This window comes from Phyllobates terribilis, unplaced genomic scaffold (genome assembly GCF_046119375.1).
Source record: "Phyllobates terribilis strain yellow unplaced genomic scaffold, ASM4611937v1 Scaffold_7__3_contigs__length_470593459, whole genome shotgun sequence".
Classification (NCBI taxonomy): Eukaryota; Metazoa; Chordata; class Amphibia; order Anura; family Dendrobatidae; genus Phyllobates; species Phyllobates terribilis.
This window is the reverse complement of record NW_027362767.1, coordinates 434,587,721-434,606,931: the sequence shown is the minus strand read 5'-3', so window position 1 is coordinate 434,606,931 and position 19,211 is coordinate 434,587,721. Positions and strand designations below refer to the sequence as shown.

The following is a 19,211-nucleotide window of genomic DNA, read 5'->3' as shown; positions in this document are numbered from 1 at the left end:
ACAATGTATCGGGGACAATCTTCAGCGCTGAACATGACTTGCTACAATGTATCAGTCCTGCACGATTTCCCCGTGAGCAGTTATTATCCCATTCACTGCCAAGAAGCAGAATGTCATCTTCTACGATAGCGCTTTAATAATATCAGACTGGCCCTTTAAAACTGAGGAGTCACATACACCCTATATGGCGAATGTCACCCATCAGTGCCAGTCATATGGCCGACCCTCCCCCTAGAGACCCGGAGCAGCTGGAGGCAGCAGTCTTCTGATACTCAAGACCCCCGGACAGATCGGTCTCTCACGATGATGAGGTCACGGCCGCTTCACCGCACCCCAAAACTTAAAACGGAAGTGACAGCACAGACTTGTGGAGGTACTGAGCCGACGATTGTGCTGGCGCTGACCCTGCGGATACAGGGGCCCACCTCACCAATCTGCAGACCCCCAGCAAATCATTATCAGGGGACAATCATCCACATTTTTACACCGTCCATAGGAGTTATTTTGGGATATTTAGGGGGACAACCAATATGGTCGTTACTGCAGCTCAGATGGGTGTTGTAGTCATAGCTCCTGGTCCTGTGGGGTGGTCACTCACTCCAGAGTGACCTGATTTATGGGGGAGGCTCGCCCCATCCCTTCTCCAGCGAGTGCCGGTGACCCCTCCAGCGTTCTGTGCCACTGGATGATGGTGCAGCGCAGGTCATCGCATCGTTGGGGGTCTCCACAGTACGACGCAGCGACACCAGAGCACTTCATAAATAATCCCTTTTATTCAAACACTCAGTCACGTCCCCCCTGACTTCACCTCCCATCGTCCCCTTCCCCACGTCCCCTTCCTTTCACCCGAGTCCCTTCTCCAGGAAGCACCCAGTTATTGTCATGAAGACCCAGTTGGCAGCCGGGGGCCGCACGTTCAGGCCGGCGGCAGCACATCCAGTAGGAGCGTCCATAGGGCAGGTCGTGGTGGTAAGGCTTTGGGTGCCAGCGGCACATGGACACGTCTCCACGTTTATAAATCCGTTTACATTGTTTGCAGGGGTCTTCCCGGTAGAGGGGGTGCTGGCTCCAGCGTGAGTCACACGGCCGCACCCCATAGTCTTCAATCAACGCCCGGAAGCGCCGACACGTGCACTTTATGGCGGCCAACGACTGCGTGGACAGGTAGCTGAAGATTGCCAGGAGGACGTGGTCCGGTAACGACGGGAGGTAAAGCCGCGGCTGGAGAAGGCGCTGAACCTGGAATCGGATCTCCAGGAAGTCATGGGAGACATGGCGGTAGAGGCGGCAAAGAGGAGGGACAGGCGGCGGGGGCGGGGGTGGGGGCGGAGGAGCAGCAGAGAGACGCGGGAAGAAGAGCTGTCCAGGGAGTGGTTCTGTTTCATCGGCCTCCCCCCCATAAAAGACACAACGGTCAACAGCTCCGGTCAGCACCAGATCTACATGGAAGCCGGACTCAGAGGCCGCCGCCTGCGCCTCCTCCGCGCTCTCCGCTTGCTGCGACTCCATCTTTTCCAGCAGGACACAGACGCGGTGCGGCTCCGGACTCAGCAGCTGGTACAGGTCACAGGTGATGGGGTCTCCAGGCCTCTCGGCCACGCGGAAGGCGATGCGGACTTCTCGCTCTGCCTGTTCGGCCTCGTACTGGGCCACAGCCTCGGCCACACTGCGGCAGTGGCCCTCCGCGTCATCTTCAGAGGACGTCACCAGGACCAGTGGTGGTCTGGCTGGGGTAGGTTCGGCCCCTCGGCCCTCCGCACGGGCCACCATCTCAGCTACGGAGGGAGGAGCTTCTAGATCAAGGGCATGCCGACGTCTCTTTGCCCTGGAGCTGCCCCCTGCGCTCCATCGACCTTTGACTTTAGCCCCTCCAGGGCGGGGGCACGAGCCGCTCCCCGCACACTGATAAGCCACAAAGAAGGCCACTTTCTCCCTGGTGTTTCCGGGCTTGATAACGTACCACGTATCCAACAGGACGCGATCATCTCCGCTCCGCAGGCACTCGGCGCTCTCCGGTGGCGGGGCCTTTTCCTCCGCAGCTCCCGCCCTGTCATCGCTCTCTGCTGGAGCGCAGCTCATAGAATAAGCACCAAAGGGACTTGGACTCCACAGGTGAAGAGGAGACGGCAGCCGGGGATCCATGACGTCAAATCTGCAAACAGAACACAGATGAGAAGGTTAAGACAATGATGGGTGTGATGGTGGATCACAGAACCCAGCATGCTCTGAGGGCAGGACAATGATGGGAGTGATGGTGGATCACAGAACCCAGCATGCCCTGACAGCAGGACAATGATGGGAGTGATGGCGGATCCCAGAATGCTCTGAGGGCAGGACAATGATGGGGGTGATGGCGGATCCCAGAATGCTCTGAGGGCAGGACAATGATGGGGGTGATGGCGGATCCCAGAATGCTCTGAGGGCAGGACAATGGTGGGGGTGATGGCGGATCCCAGAATGCTCTGAGGGCAGGACAATGATGGGGGTGATGGCGGATCCCAGAATGCTCTGAGGGCAGGACAATGATGGGGGTGATGGCGGATCCCAGAATGCTCTGAGGGCAGGACAATGATGGGGGTGATGGCGGATCCCAGAATGCTCTGAGGGCAGGACAATGATGGGGGTGATGGCGGATCCCAGAATGCTCTGAGGGCAGGACAATGATGGGGGTGATGGCGGATCCCAGAATGCTCTGAGGGCAGGACAATGATGGGGGTGATGGCGGATCCCAGAATGCTCTGAGGGCAGGACAATGATGGGGGTGATGGCGAATCCCAGAATGCTCTGAGGGCAGGACAATGATGGGGGTGATGGTGGATCCCAGCATGCTCTGAGGGCAGGACAATGATGGGGGTGGTGGTGAAGCACAGATCCCAGAATGCTCTGAGGGCAGGACAATGATGAGGGTGGTGGTGAAGCACAGATCCCAGCATGCTCTGAGGGCAGGACAATGATGGGAGTGATGGTGGATCCCAGTATGCTGTACTCCGGGTACCAGGCCCCAGTGACCGGAGGCCCGGGACATTAGTCACCTGACACAGGGGGGCCCCAGTATGGGAATAAAGGCCACAGTCCCGAGGATCAGGAGCACAGCGGCCCTCGCCTGCTCTCTGCCCTGGTAATGGGTGACACCTGTCTCACCTTGCGCCCGCTGCTGACCATGACCCTGCGCTCAAGGGGTTAATAATCCGGGACACATCCGGTGCCGGGCTTTCCCTCCGGTGACCCGGGTCTCGCCCGCACACCCGAGGAACTGTCACTCAGGGAAGGGAGTCACCTGACCTCTTAAAGGGACAGTCTCTTTCTGGCTCCCACGCTGAGTGCGCTCCCGTGACGGACAGCAACAGGAGGAGCGAGCAGCCAATCAGCGGCCGTGGATCCGGGCATCTCCTTATATGGAAACTCCCCGGCTCGATTAGGGTTCGTGGTGAAAGCGCAGCAGCCTGGGAGATCCGTAGAGCCGCAGTGCTGACCAGAGGCCCCGCTCCGCGGCTGCAGGAACATCGCGCAGGTCCCTGAAGTCAGACGCTACATTGTAACGCAGCCTCCGCCCCAGCAATAACTGGAGGGCGGGGCTTGTGGAATGTCAGGTTGTTACATTGAACCGCTGATATCCCCGCCCCCAAGTAATGGGACACGAGCAGAACTATGACGTCATGTTACGGTGGATTAATTTCATCACCCACCTGTTCTTCACTGTCTGCAATCACCAGGATACGTCTCTGTATATAACACAGTGTATGGAGAAAAGTATGTGCCCCCTCCACATCCTACGGACAGGCAGGGCCCTGGGCAAAAAGTATATGTGGGGTCCGAAAGCCGACATATTGCCCTGTCACCCCGAAACATTTATTGTGCATTTACACAAAGATTCCAAACTGTTACACTCTGATCTGCTTTAATCAAGTCCGCGGCTCTTGTTTACTGACCCATTCACATGACAGGGACAGAAATGATGATCCGGTCCCGGAGAACTGACCGTCCATCATCTGTCCAGGATCACATGGAAGGGTCCGCACAAGCCTCATACACAGAACTGGGCTCAGCTCTCCAAGATGCTTGGCACAACCTCCTGCCAAGTTCCTTCATAACCTGCGTACAAGTGACCAGAAGTGATGGAGCCGACGGGCGGTCACCAGATACCGATGATGGAGGCGACGGGCGGTCACCAGATACCGATGATGGAGGCGACGGGCGGTCACCAGATACCGATGATGGAGGCGACGGGCGGTCACCAGATACCGATGATGGAGGCGACGGGCAGTCACCAGATACCGATGATGGAGGCGACGGGCAGTCACCAGATACCGATGATGGAGGCGACGGGCAGTCACCAGATACCGATGATGGAGGCGACGGGCGGTCACCAGATACCGATGATGGAGGCGAAGGGCGGTCACCAGATACTGATGATGGAGGCGACGGGCGGTCACCAGATACTGATGATGGAGGTGATGGGTAGTCACTAGTGATGAGTGAGCACGCTCGCCACTGCTCAGGACTCGCCCGAGCATCTCAGTACTCGAGATGCTCGGAGCTCGCCGAGTACTTTCGAGATGCTCGGGCGCTATTTAGAGCACCAATCATGCAGGGATTGTCTGCCACTCACTGTAATGTCACAGCCATGGTGGTTGTGGCATTACAGTGATTACCCAAATCGATGGGAACAGTGCTCGCAGTGAAACATGAAAAGCCGGCAATTCATCAGCGCATACACCGGTACCCGACAATTTAGAACAGAAAGAATAGAGCATCACACATAGATTAGATAGATAGAAACAAGTCAGTCACATATACGAGGGTCAGTCAATAAGTAATGCCTCCTATTTTTTTTCTCCTTTTAATTGGCAAGAAATTCAAATGCAATTACATAGGTTGAACACCACAACATTAACGATTAATTTGTCACTTTTCAATATAATCTCCATCCATTCCCACCGTCTTGGTCCACCGTTTAACAAGGGCATGTATTCCAGCATGGTAAAAAGCATTCTTGGGACCCACCGCGCACAAACTTTTCTGTATCCCAGTTGTCCAATAATTTTCATCACACTGCCTTTACTGAGGCAGATAATGCCACACAATCCATCTGCAGTCACCATGAATGATGTCATCGACTCGCTGAATGTTGCTTGGAGTCACTGCGGTTACTGACCTGCCACTCCGCATTTTGTCAGCCAACGGTGACGGCCCTGCAGCTGTGTTACAGCGACGAACCCATCGTCTAACAGTACTGACATCCACTGTTGCATCACCGGACACATTTTTCAGTCTCTTATGAATTCGAATGGGCGTTTCACCTTCTGCATGCAAGAATTCAATCACAGAACGTCGTCTAATACGAACATCGATGTCAGCCATTTTGCAAACGGATACAGTCCTGCCACCTGTTGGTGCAGGAAGTTGCAATTGCTGTGGATTGGAGAAGAAGGTTTGAGGAATTGTGCCAAATTCGAATATTTAACATAACTAACTTATTTAAGGAGAAAAAAAATAGGAGGCATTACTTATTGACTGACCCTCATATAAGAAGTACAGTGATAGTGTTGATTACTGTACTTGTCATTTAGTGTTAAAATAAAGGATTTATTAAAAAAAAAAATTCCCCGTAATTTTAGTCTCTAGCGGAGGTTAAGCAGACGGCTGGGGCAGATGTTTGAAGCCTGGGAAGGGGGTAATACCCACGGAGCTTCCCAGGCTACTAATATCAGCCCCCAGCTGAATACCTAGCCTTTACCAGCAAATAAAATAGGGGCCCTCCCAAAAAATGACATGGGGTCTTACCTATTTTAATAGCTAGCAAAGGCTAGGCAGACAGTTGGGGGCTGATATTAATAGCTCAGGAAGGGTGCCATGAATATTGGCCCCCTCCCAGGCTAGAAACACCAGCCGTCAGCCGCCCCAGAAATGGCGCATCCATAGGATGCGCCAATTCTGGCACTTAGCCTCTCTCTTCCCACTGCCCTGTAGCGGTGGCAGTGGGGTAATAGGGCTGGGGTTGATGTCAGCTTATAATGCCAGCTGACATCAAGCCCAGGTTAGTAATGGAGAGATAAGACACCCCTATTACTAACCCCATAGTGAAAGTTAAAAAAAAAACACAAACACCCAGAATAAAGTCCTTTAATTCAAATAAACACACAATTTTTTAATGTTCTAAATTAAACCATACTTACCATCACGCCCATTCCAGCTGAACATGCTCCTATTTCTTGCATGTCTACCATCTTAGACCTCAGTTCACATTGCTTGGTTTTGTTTTTTTTTCACATTCACATGACAGGCTGGATCGCAGCCGAAAGCTGCCATCCAGCCTGTCATCCCGCAGACACTGAGAAGCGCAGGCATGCTTGCACTCCTCAGTGTCTGGCTGTGATGTAAGTACACAGTGACTGCACCAGCAGAATAGTGAGTGCAGCTCTGGAGTATAATACAGGATGTAACTCAGGATCAGTACAGGATCAGAATTGTAATGTATGTACACAATGACTGCACCAGCTGAATAGTGAGTGCAGCTCTGGAGTATAATACAGGAGGTAACTCAGGATCAGTAATGTAACGTATGTACACAGTGACGGCACCAGCAGAATAGTGAGTGCAGCACTGGAGTATAATACAGGATGTAATTCAGGATCAGTAATGTAATGTATGTACACAGTGACTTCACCAGCAGAATAGTGAGTGCAGCTCTGGAGTATAATACAGGAGGTAACTCGGGATCAGTAATGTAATGTAAGAACCCTCCCGATGGGTCCTTCCACGCTCCATCTCATCAGCACTGCCGCGGCCACTCTCCTCTGCACGCGCGGCCACCCATCACTCTGCGCGCATGCTGAGGAGAGCTACTGTATGAGGCTATACTGTATGGAGCACTATGTGGGGCCATTATACTGTATGGAGGACTATGTGGGACCATTATACTGTATGGAGGACTATGTGGGGCCATTATACTGTATGGAGGACTATTTGGGGCCATTATACTGTATGGAGGACTATGTGGGGCCATTATACTGTATGGAGGACTATGTGGGGCCATTATACTGTATGGGACATCATGTGGGGCCATTATACAGTATGGAGCATCATGTGAGGCCATTATACTGTATGAAGCACTATGTGGGGCCCATTATACTTTATGGAGTACTATATGGGGCCCATTATTCTGTTTGGAGGACTATGTGGGGCCCATTATTCTGTATGGAGGACTATGTGGGGCCATTATACTGTATGAAGGACTATGTGGGGCCATTCATTATACTATATGGAGGACTATGTGGGGCTCATTATTCTGTATGGAGGACTATGTGGGCCATTATACTGTATGGAGGACTATGTGGGGCATTATACTATATGGAGGACTATGTGGGGCATTATACTGTAAGGAGGACTATGTGGGGCCATTATACTGTATGAAGCATCATCTGGGGCCATTATACTATATGAAGAACTATGTGGGGCCATTATACTGTATGAAGCATCATGTGGGGCCATTATACTGTATGGAGGACTATGTGGGGCCATTATACTGTATGAAGCATCATGTGGGGCCATTATACTGTATGGAGGACTATGTGGGGCCATTATACAGTATGAAGCATCATGTGGGGCCATTATACTATATGGAGGACTATGTGGGACCATTATACTGTATGGAGGACTATGTGGGGCCATTATACTGTATGGAGGACCATGTGGGGCCATTATACTGTATGGAGCACTATGTGGGGCCCATTATACTGTATGGAGGACTATGTGGGGCCCATTATACTGTATGGAGGACTATGTGGGACCATTATACTGTATGGAGCACTATGTGGGACGATTATACTGTATGGAGGACTATATAGGGCCATTATTCTGTATGGAGCACTATGTGGGACCATTATACTGTATGGAACACTATGTGGGACCCATTATACTGTATGGAGGACTATGTGGGGCCATTATACTGTATGGAGTAATATATGGGGTCCATTATACTGTATGGGACATCATATGGGGCCATTATACTGTATGGAGCATCATGTGGGCCATTAAACTGTATGGAGGACTATGTGGGGCCATTATACTGTATGGAGGACTATGTGGGGCCCATTATTCTGTATGGAGGACTATGTGGGACCATTATACTGTATGGAGGACTATGTGGGGTCCATTATTATATATGGAGGACTATGTGGGGTCCATTATTCTGTATGGAGCACTATGTGGGGCCATTATACTGTATGGAGGACTATGTGGGGCCATTCATTATACTATATGGAGGACTATGTGGGGCCCATTATTCTGTATGGAGGACTATGTGGGGCCCATTATACTGTATGGAGGACTATGTGGGACCATTATACTGTATGGAGGACTATGTGGGACCATTATACTGTATGGAGGACTATGTGGGGCCATTATACTGTATGGAGGACTATGTGGGGCCATTATACTGTATGGAGGACTATGTGGGGCCATTATACTGTATGGAGGACTATGTGGGGCCATTATACTGTATGGGACATCATGTGGGGCCATTATACAGTATGGCATGCTTGCACTCCTCAGTGTCTGGCTGTGATGTAAGTACACAGTGACTGCACCTGCACCAGCAGAATAGTGAGTGCAGCTCTGGAGTATAATACAGGATGTAACTCAGGATCAGTACAGGATCAGAATTGTAATGTATGTACACAATGACTGCACCAGCTGAATAGTGAGTGCAGCTCTGGAGTATAATACAGGAGGTAACTCAGGATCAGTAATGTAACGTATGTACACAGTGACGGCACCAGCAGAATAGTGAGTGCAGCACTGGAGTATAATACAGGATGTAATTCAGGATCAGTAATGTAATGTATGTACACAGTGACTTCACCAGCAGAATAGTGAGTGCAGCTCTGGAGTATAATACAGGAGGTAACTCGGGATCAGTAATGTAATGTAAGAACCCTCCCGATGGGCCCTTCCACGCTCCATCTCATCAGCACTGCCGCGGCCACTCTCCTCTGCACGCGCGGCCACCCATCACTCTGCGCGCATGCTGAGGAGAGCTACTGTATGAGGCTATACTGTATGGAGCACTATGTGGGGCCATTATACTGTATGGAGGACTATGTGGGACCATTATACTGTATGGAGGACTATGTGGGGCCATTATACTGTATGGAGGACTATTTGGGGCCATTATACTGTATGGGACATCATGTGGGGCCATTATACAGTATGGAGCATCATGTGAGGCCATTATACTGTATGGAGCACTATGTGGGGCCCATTATACTTTATGGAGCACTATATGGGGCCCATTATTCTGTATGGAGGACTATGTGGGGCCCATTATTCTGTATGGAGGACTATGTGGGGCCATTATACTGTATGAAGGACTATGTGGGGCCATTCATTATACTATATGGAGGACTATGTGGGGCTCATTATTCTGTATGGAGGACTATGTGGGCCATTATACTGTATGGAGGACTATGTGGGGCATTATACTATATGGAGGACTATGTGGGGCATTATACTGTAAGGAGGACTATGTGGGGCCATTATACTGTATGAAGCATCATCTGGGGCCATTATACTATATGAAGAACTATGTGGGGCCATTATACTGTATGAAGCATCATGTGGGGCCATTATACTGTATGGAGGACTATGTGGGGCCATTATACTGTATGAAGCATCATGTGGGGCCATTATACTGTATGGAGGACTATGTGGGGCCATTATACAGTATGAAGCATCATGTGGGGCCATTATACTATATGGAGGACTATGTGGGACCATTATAATGTATGGAGGACTATGTGGGGCCATTATACTGTATGGAGGACCATGTGGGGCCATTATACTGTATGGAGCACTATGTGGGGCCCATTATACTGTATGGAGGACTATGTGGGGCCCATTATACTGTATGGAGGACTATGTGGGACCATTATACTGTATGGAGCACTATGTGGGACGATTATACTGTATGGAGGACTATATAGGGCCATTATTCTGTATGGAGCACTATGTGGGACCATTATACTGTATGGAACACTATGTGGGACCCATTATACTGTATGGAGGACTATGTGGGGCCATTATACTGTATGGAGTAATATATGGGGTCCATTATACTGTATGGGACATCATATGGGGCCATTATACTGTATGGAGCATCATGTGGGCCATTAAACTGTATGGAGGACTATGTGGGGCCATTATACTGTATGGAGGACTATGTGGGGCCCATTATTCTGTATGGAGGACTATGTGGGACCATTATACTGTATGGAGGACTATGTGGGGTCCATTATTATATATGGAGGACTATGTGGGGTCCATTATTATATATGGAGGACCATGTGGGGGCCAATTATTCTGTATGGAGGACTATGTGGGGCCATTATACTGTATGGAGCACTATGTGGGGCCATTATACTGTATGGAGGACTATGTGGGGCCATTCATTATACTATATGGAGGACTATGTGGGGCCCATTATTCTGTATGGAGGACTATGTGGGGCCCATTATACTGTATGGAGGACTATGTGGGACCATTATACTGTATGGATGACTATGTGGGACCATTATACTGTATGGAGGACTATGTGGGGCCATTATACTGTATGGAGGACTATTTGGGGCCATTATACTGTATGGAGGACTATGTGGGGCCATTATACTGTATGGAGGACTATGTGGGGCCATTATACTGTATGGGACATCATGTGGGGCCATTATACAGTATGGAGCATCATGTGAGGCCATTATACTGTATGGAGCACTATGTGGGGCCCATTATACTTTATGGAGCACTATATGGGGCCCATTATTCTGTATGGAGGACTATGTGGGGCCCATTATTCTGTATGGAGGACTATGTGGGGCCCATTATTCTGTATGAAGCATCATCTGGGGCCATTATACTATATGAAGAACTATGTGGGGCCATTATACTGTATGAAGCATCATGTGGGGCCATTATACTGTATGGAGGACTATGTGGGGCCATTATACTGTATGAAGCATCATGTGGGGCCATTATACTGTATGGAGGACTATGTGGGGCCATTATACAGTATGAAGCATCATGTGGGGCCATTATACTATATGGAGGACTATGTGGGACCATTATACTGTATGGAGGACTATGTGGGGCCATTATACTGTATGGAGGACTATGTGGGGCCATTATACTGTATGGAGCACTATGTGGGGCCCATTATACTGTATGGAGGACTATGTGGGGCCCATTATACTGTATGGAGGACTATGTGGGACCATTATACTGTATGGAGGACTATGTGGGACGATTATACTGTATGGAGGACTATATAGGGCCATTATTCTGTATGGAGCACTATGTGGGACCATTATACTGTATGGAGCACTATGTGGGACGATTATACTGTATGGAGGACTATATAGGGCCATTATTCTGTATGGAGCACTATGTGGGACCATTATACTGTATGGAACACTATGTGGGACCCATTATACTGTATGGAGGACTATGTGGGGCCATTATACTGTATGGAGTAATATATGGGGTCCATTATACTGTATGGGACATCATATGGAGCCATTATACTGTATGGAGCATCATGTGGGCCATTAAACTGTATGGAGGACTATGTGGGGCCATTATACTGTATGGAGGACTATGTGGGGCCCATTATTCTGTATGGAGCACTATGTGGGGCCATTATACTGTATGGAGGACTATGTGGGGCCATTCATTATACTATATGGAGGACTATGTGGGGCCCATTATTCTGTATGGAGGACTATGTGGGGCCCATTATACTGTATGGAGGACTATGTGGGACCATTATGCTGTATGGAGGACTATGTGGGACCATTATACTGTATGGAGGACTATGTGGGGCCATTATACTGTATGGAGGACTATTTGGGGCCATTATACTGTATGGAGGACTATGTGGGGCCATTATACTGTATGGAGGACTATGTGGGGCCATTATACTGTATGGGACATCATGTGGGGCCATTATACAGTATGGAGCATCATGTGAGGCCATTATACTGTATGGAGCACTATGTGGGGCCCATTATACTTTATGGAGCACTATATGGGGCCCATTATTCTGTATGGAGGACTATGTGGGGCCCATTATTCTGTATGGAGGACTATGTGGGGCCATTATACTGTATGGAGCACTATGTGGGGCCATTATACTGTATGGAGGACTATGTGGGGCCATTCATTATACTATATGGAGGACTATGTGGGGCTCATTATTCTGTATGGAGGACTATGTGGGCCATTATACTGTATGGAGGACTATGTGGGGCATTATACTATATGGAGGACTATGTGGGGCATTATACTGTAAGGAGGACTATGTGGGGCCATTATACTGTATGAAGCATCATCTGGGGCCATTATACTATATGAAGAACTATGTGGGGCCATTATACTGTATGAAGCATCATGTGGGGCCATTATACTGTATGGAGGACTATGTGGGGCCATTATACTGTATGAAGCATCATGTGGGGCCATTATACTGTATGGAGGACTATGTGGGGCCATTATACAGTATGAAGCATCATGTGGGGCCATTATACTATATGGAGGACTATGTGGGACCATTATACTGTATGGAGGACTATGTGGGGCCATTATACTGTATGGAGGACTATGTGGGGCCATTATACTGTATGGAGCACTATGTGGGGCCCATTATACTGTATGGAGGACTATGTGGGACCATTATACTGTATGGAGCACTATGTGGGACGATTATACTGTATGGAGGACTATATACTGCCATTATTCTGTATGGAGCACTATGTGGGACCATTATACTGTATGGAACACTATGTGGGACCATTATACTGTATGGAGGACTATGTGGGGCCATTATACTGTATGGAGTAATATATGGGGTCCATTATACTGTATGGAACATCATATGGGGCCATTATACTGTATGGAGCATCATGTGGGCCATTAAACTGTATGGAGGACTATGTGGGGCCTTTATACTGTATGGAGGACTATGTGGGGCCCATTATTCTGTATGGAGGACTATGTGGGACCATCATACTGTATGGAGGACTATGTGGGGTCCATTATTATATATGGAGGACCATGTGGGGGCCAATTATTCTGTATGGAGGACTATGTGGGGCCATTATACTGTATGGAGCACTATGTGGGGCCATTATACTGTATGGAGGACTATGTGGGGCCATTCATTATACTATATGGAGGACTATGTGGGGCCCATTATTCTGTATGGAGGACTATGTGGGGCCCATTATACTGTATGGAGGACTATGTGGGACCATTATACTGTATGGAGGACTATGTGGGACCATTATACTGTATGGAGGACTATATCGGGCCATTATTCTGTATGGAGCACTATGTGGGACCATTATACTGTATGGAACACTCTGTGGGACCCATTATACTGTATGGAGGACTATGTGGGGCCATTATACTGTATGGAGCACAATGTGGGGCCATTATACTGTATGGAGCACTATGGGTGGCTCATTACACTGTATGGAGGACTATGTGGGGCCATTATACTGTATGGAGGACTATGTGGGGCCATTATACTGTATGGAGCACTATGTGGGACCCATTATACTGTATGGAGGACTATGTGGGGCCATTATACTGTATGGAGTAATATATGGGGCCCAGTATACTGTATGGAGCATCATGTGGGGCCATTAAACTGTATGGAGGACTATGTGGGCCCATTATTCTGTATGGAGGACTATGTGGGGCCATTATACTGTATGGAGGACTATGTGGGGCCATAATACTGTATGGAGGACTATGTGGGGCCCATTATACTGTATGGAGGACTACGTGGGGCCCATTATTCTGTATGGAGGACTATGTGGGGCCATTATACTGTATGGAGCATCATGTGAGGCCATTATACTGTATGGAGGACTATGTGGGGACCATTATTCTGTATGGAGGACTATGTGGGGCCCATTATTCTGTATGGAGGACTATGTGGGGCCATTATACTGTATGGAGCATCATGTGAGGCCATTATTCTGTATGGAGGACTATGTGGGGCCCATTATTCTGTATGGAGGACTATGTGGGGCCATTATACTGTATGGAGCATCATGTGAGGCCATTATACTGTATGGAGGACTATGTGGGGCCCATTATTCTGTATGGAGGACTATGTGGGGCCATTATACTGTATGGAGCACTATGTGGGACCCATTATACTGTATGAAGGACTATGTGGGGCCATTATACTATATGGAGTAATATATGGGGCCCAGTATACTGTATGGGACATCATGTGGGGCCATTATACTGTATGAAGCATCATGTGGGGCCATTATACTGTATGGACGTCTATGTGGGGCCATAATACTGTATGTGACATCATGTGGGGCCATTATACTGTATGGAGCACTATGGGTGGCTCATTACACTGTATGGAGGAGGACTATGTGGGGCCATTATACTGTATGGAGCACTATGTGGGACCCATTATACTGTATGGAGGACTATGTGGGGCCATTATACTGTATGGAGTAATATATGGGGTCCAGTATACTGTATGGGACATCATGTGGGGCCATTATACTGTATGGAGCATCATGTGGGGCCATTAAACTGTATGGAGCACTATGTGGGGCCATTATACTGTATGGAGGACTATGTGGGGCCATAATACTGTATTGGACATCATGTGGGGCCATTATACTGTATGGAGCATCATGTGAGGCCATTATACTGTATGGAGGACTATGTGGGGCCCATTATTCTCTATGGAGGACTATGTGGGGCCCATTATTCTGTATGGAGGACTATGTGGGGCCATTATACTGTATGGAGCATCATGTGAGGCCATTATACTGTATGGAGGACTATGTGGGGCCCATTATTCTGTATGGAGGACTATGTGGGGCCCATTATTTTGTATGGAGGACTACGTGGGGCCCATTATTTTGTATGGAGGACTACATGGGGTCCATTATTCTGTATGGAGGACTATGTGGGGTCCATTATTCTGTATGGAGGACTAGGGGGGGGCTATTATTCTGTATGGAAGACTATGTGGGGCCATTATACTATATGAAGCACAATGTGGGGCCTATTACACTGTATGGAGGACTCTTTGTGGCCATTATACTGTATGGAGGGCTGTGTGGGGATTACAGTTGGAGAATCATACTGTGATAGGTCACCATTTTTTGTTGGGAGCACTATGTGGGGCCATTATACAGTATGAAGCATCATGTGAGGCCATTAAACTGTATGGAGCACTATGTGGGGCCATTATACAGTATGAAGCATGAAGTGGGGCCATTATACTGTATGGAGCATCATATGGGGCGATTATACAGTATGGAGCACTATGTGGGGCCCATTATACTGTATGGAAGACTATGTGGGGGCCATTATACAGTATGAAGCATCATGTGGGGTCATTATACTATATGGAGTACTATGTGGGGCTATTATACTAAGTGGGGCCCATTATTATGTATGGAGGACTATGTGGGGCCCATTATTCTGTATGGAGGACTATGTGGGGCCATTACACTGTATGGAGGACTATGTGGGGCCATTATATTGTATTAAGGACTTATTGTGCCAATTATAATGTATGGAGGACTCTTTGTGGCCATTATACTGTATGGAGGGCTGTGTGGGGATTACAGTTGGAGAATCATACTGTGATGGGGTCACCATTTTTTGTTGGGGGGATTGAGGAAGGGAGGTACAGTAGGATCATCATACTATGTGTGTGGATGAATTCACTGTGGGGGCATCATACTGTGTTTGGGGGCACTTTTATTGGCATCATAGTTCATTATGTGTGTCAGGGAAATATTGAGGAAATATTAACAACTTCTCCCAAAACCCTGAAGCCCCTCTCACCCCTCCCTTATCCACCATTTGTCACCAGAGAAGAGCTGACAATCTAAAGAGCGATCTCTCTGCAAATTATCATCCACAGCAGAAGTAGCTTAAACAAATAATGCAAGTCAAGAGGTGCCACAACCTAATTAAAATGCGAGGGTCTTCCTCCCTAGCAGAGGCAGGGCATGATTAGACACAGGCTTGCGATCAATTTACATGTAGCTGTTGAAGCTTGCTTCCCAGGACGAAAAAAGGGAATTTAATAGAGATTCCCAGGACTCCCGTCACCGACACGAAATATTGAACATTGTAAGTTCTAAAATTCTGATAATAACGGGACCTATAATTTTAGTAGCAGTGTCAGCCAAGAAGCAATATGCTTATTTTTCCATAGCTGTAAGCCCCTCCAGGGAGTGGTAATGCAAAAGTACCAGAATAACAAATCACAGCTATGCACTGTGTAGTCTCTACGGAAAGGTAAATTCACCACGGAAAATATGGTGTCACTTGCAAGCTTCTGCGAGCAACGAGCGATAAGTTATCCCAGCAGTTAGCATTTTTAATAAAAACATGAAGGGTGGAGCCCGAGCCCACATGATGTCAGCACAAGGGGCGTGTGGGTAGGTCCCCTCTTCGGCATAAAAGAGCCAACTGAAGATTGATCCATATTCATTCCGGGAGTATATATTTAATATATGCAACGGATCCTGTTTGCTGAATGGTCAAATCATAGGAGAGCTCCCCCTCACTGCGAACGTATAGCAAGTCACTTTTTTAATCCTGCATATTGTATTGTATTGTCCCCTTTTGTAAAATCTTGTATATTTTTCATAACACTGCCTCCCCTTTGCATTAAATATAACATTTAATAGTTGTTTCTTTTGCTTTGTAATCGTTCCCTCCCTCGAAGCCATATGCTACCAGAAAGCAGGCGTCCGGCCAACCCTATATTATATTGCAAACGCGGCCTGTGGTGGCAGCGAATAATAATAATTGGGCTATCGTGAAGCTGACAGTGACCGTACGGGGCATGTACACATATTCCATGCGTTGGAATCCGGAAGTGTGACGCCATACGCTTTCTGCTCGCTTGCTGATAGCTGCTCAGTGAGTAGTCTGGATCGTGTGCTCGCGAATCCCTGACGAAATCCTGACAGAGAGACGGCAGCGGCGAGATATTGTGTGATCTCTCCGGTGTCGTCCTTGTGAAACCTTGACAATCTGTTTTATTCAAGGTTTTTTATATTTTGTTATTACATATTTAAATTAGGACATTGGGCCATGTGCTTTTTACTGCTCTTACAGAACATATTATATTATTCCACTATAATTCCAAAAGTTAATCGTCTTATTTGATAAGGAAAAACTTCCTCAATTGTAGAAATTTTTGTAACAAATATCAAGGTTGGCTGCGACTTTGTCCCTCTGTGTAATTCATTTTAACATCTCTATCTTAAAGGGTTATTCTCACTATGATAAAGGGTTACAATTGCAAAGATGTTGTAAAAACAAACAACTTTGCAATTTTACTTTTGATTAAAAATCCTCTTTATTCTCAAGAACAGACATCCACTGCAATTGATGGCTAGTATCTTAGGCTTAGCGTGCAGTGCTTACAAGCTCTTTTCTATAGACTCTATAGAGCACTAATGTATGAGTTGTTTTTCTAAACTAAAATCTCAGTATTCAGGTTAAATTTCTGTGTTGGCACTTTGCGATAAATAATTGGATTTTGGATTGCAGTTTGGGCACTTGGTCTCTAAAAGGTTCACCGTCACTGATATAGAGTCTGCCTAAGGGGAGTGCATTATATTGTATGGAGGCCTATGGGGAGTGCATTATGTTGTATGGAGGCCTATGGGGAGTGCATTATGTTGTATGGAGGCCTATGTGGAGTGCATTATATTGTATGGAGGCCTATGGGGAGTGCATTATATTGTATGGAGGCCTAAGGGGAGTGCATTATATTGTATGGAGGCCTATGGGGAGTGCATTATATTGTATGGAGGCAAATGGGGAGTGCATTATATTGTATGGAGGCCTATGGGGAGTGCATTATATTGTATGGAGGCCTATGGGGAGTGCATTATATTGTATGGAGGCAAATGGGGAGTGCATTATATTGTATGGAGGCCTATGGGGAGTGCATTATATTGTATGGAGGCCTATGGGGAATGCATTATATTGTATGGAGGCCTATGGGGAGTGCATTATATTGTATGGAGGCCTATGGGGAGTGCATTATATTATATAGAGTCTGCCTATAGGGAGTAAATTATACTATAGAGGCCTATGGGGAGTGCATTATACTATATGGATGCTATTTAGGGGGCCATCATACAGTGTGGGAGATAATTTGGGGTCTTTGTACAGTGTGGGGGCCATCATACAGTGTTGGAGCCATCAGTTTAGAGGCTACTAAGGGGTGAGTATACTGTGTGGGGGGTACTATACAGTGAGGGGGCATTATACTATGTATGGGAGAGCATCATACTGTGTATAGGGGAGCTGTACATGGGGGGGGACTCAGGACATTATTAAATGTTAAGTGGGCTCTTATTGTTATAGGGGAGCTCAGGTTATTGTGACTGTCAAAGGGGCATTATTAATTTCTAGCGGGCAAAATGTGGGCTCTGTTTTCTAGGACACTTGCACACGGCATTACTATATTCTAGAGGTTTGTTTTACCATTTAGAGGGCGCACAGCAGGTGCAGTAATAGGGACACGGCGGCAGCGGTTCAGTATTATCAGCAGGATGAGGCATTGTGCAGGTTGAGAATAAATGTGGACGGCGCCTGAAATGTGAGAAGTCACATGTGTCTGTGTTGTAATCTCTGCAGCAGAGTCCTGGCTGGAGAAGTTGTTGTGTCGGTCTGGGCCAGATGGAAAAGACTGGAAAAGTGAATGATTTAATCAGAAAGAACGTCACCTGTAAGTCACTACATACTGTATAACTTGTATGTTCTGCAGGACTGGTATCTACCACTATATGGTCACCATATGGCAGTAATATCAGTGTTAGTCTTTGTATAGAGATTATTTTCAGTAACAGCCCAGTCATCTGCTGAGGTTCTCCTACATCCACTATTAGGCCACGGCCCCACTATCAGTATTTGGTCAGTTTTCGGTCAGTATTTTTTCTCAGTAGTGGGAGCCAAAACCAGGTGAGGAACAATCAGAGAAAAGGTATAATCGAAACAAGTCACTAATTCTGCATTTATCACCCACTCCTGGTTTTGGCTCCCACTACTGAGAAAAAATACTGATTGAATACTGACCAAATACTGATAGTGGGGCCGTGGCTTTAGGGACCTACTCAGAAGTTTCGCCCTTTCTTGAACTA

The 19,211-nt window shown here is 47.5% G+C and overlaps 1 protein-coding gene across 2 annotated transcripts; it reads right to left on the bottom strand.

The window, feature by feature from the left end:
* Positions 1-750: 750 nt before the first annotated feature.
* Positions 751-3,577, bottom strand: FBXO46 (F-box protein 46). 2 transcript variants are annotated; one of them, XM_073638052.1, is made up of 2 exons: positions 3,283-3,577; positions 751-2,152 (listed from the first exon to the last, which is right to left on the bottom strand). In XM_073638052.1, exon 2 carries the CDS (start codon positions 2,140-2,142, stop codon positions 805-807), a length of 1,338 nt encoding a protein of 445 aa, XP_073494153.1. In that variant the 5' UTR covers positions 2,143-2,152; positions 3,283-3,577; the 3' UTR covers positions 751-804. The 2 variants fall into 2 exon arrangements, with proteins under 2 accessions (XP_073494153.1, XP_073494152.1); XM_073638051.1 differs by having other exon boundaries at positions 753-2,152; positions 3,142-3,577.
* Between the last annotated feature and the right edge of the window lie 15,634 nt (positions 3,578-19,211).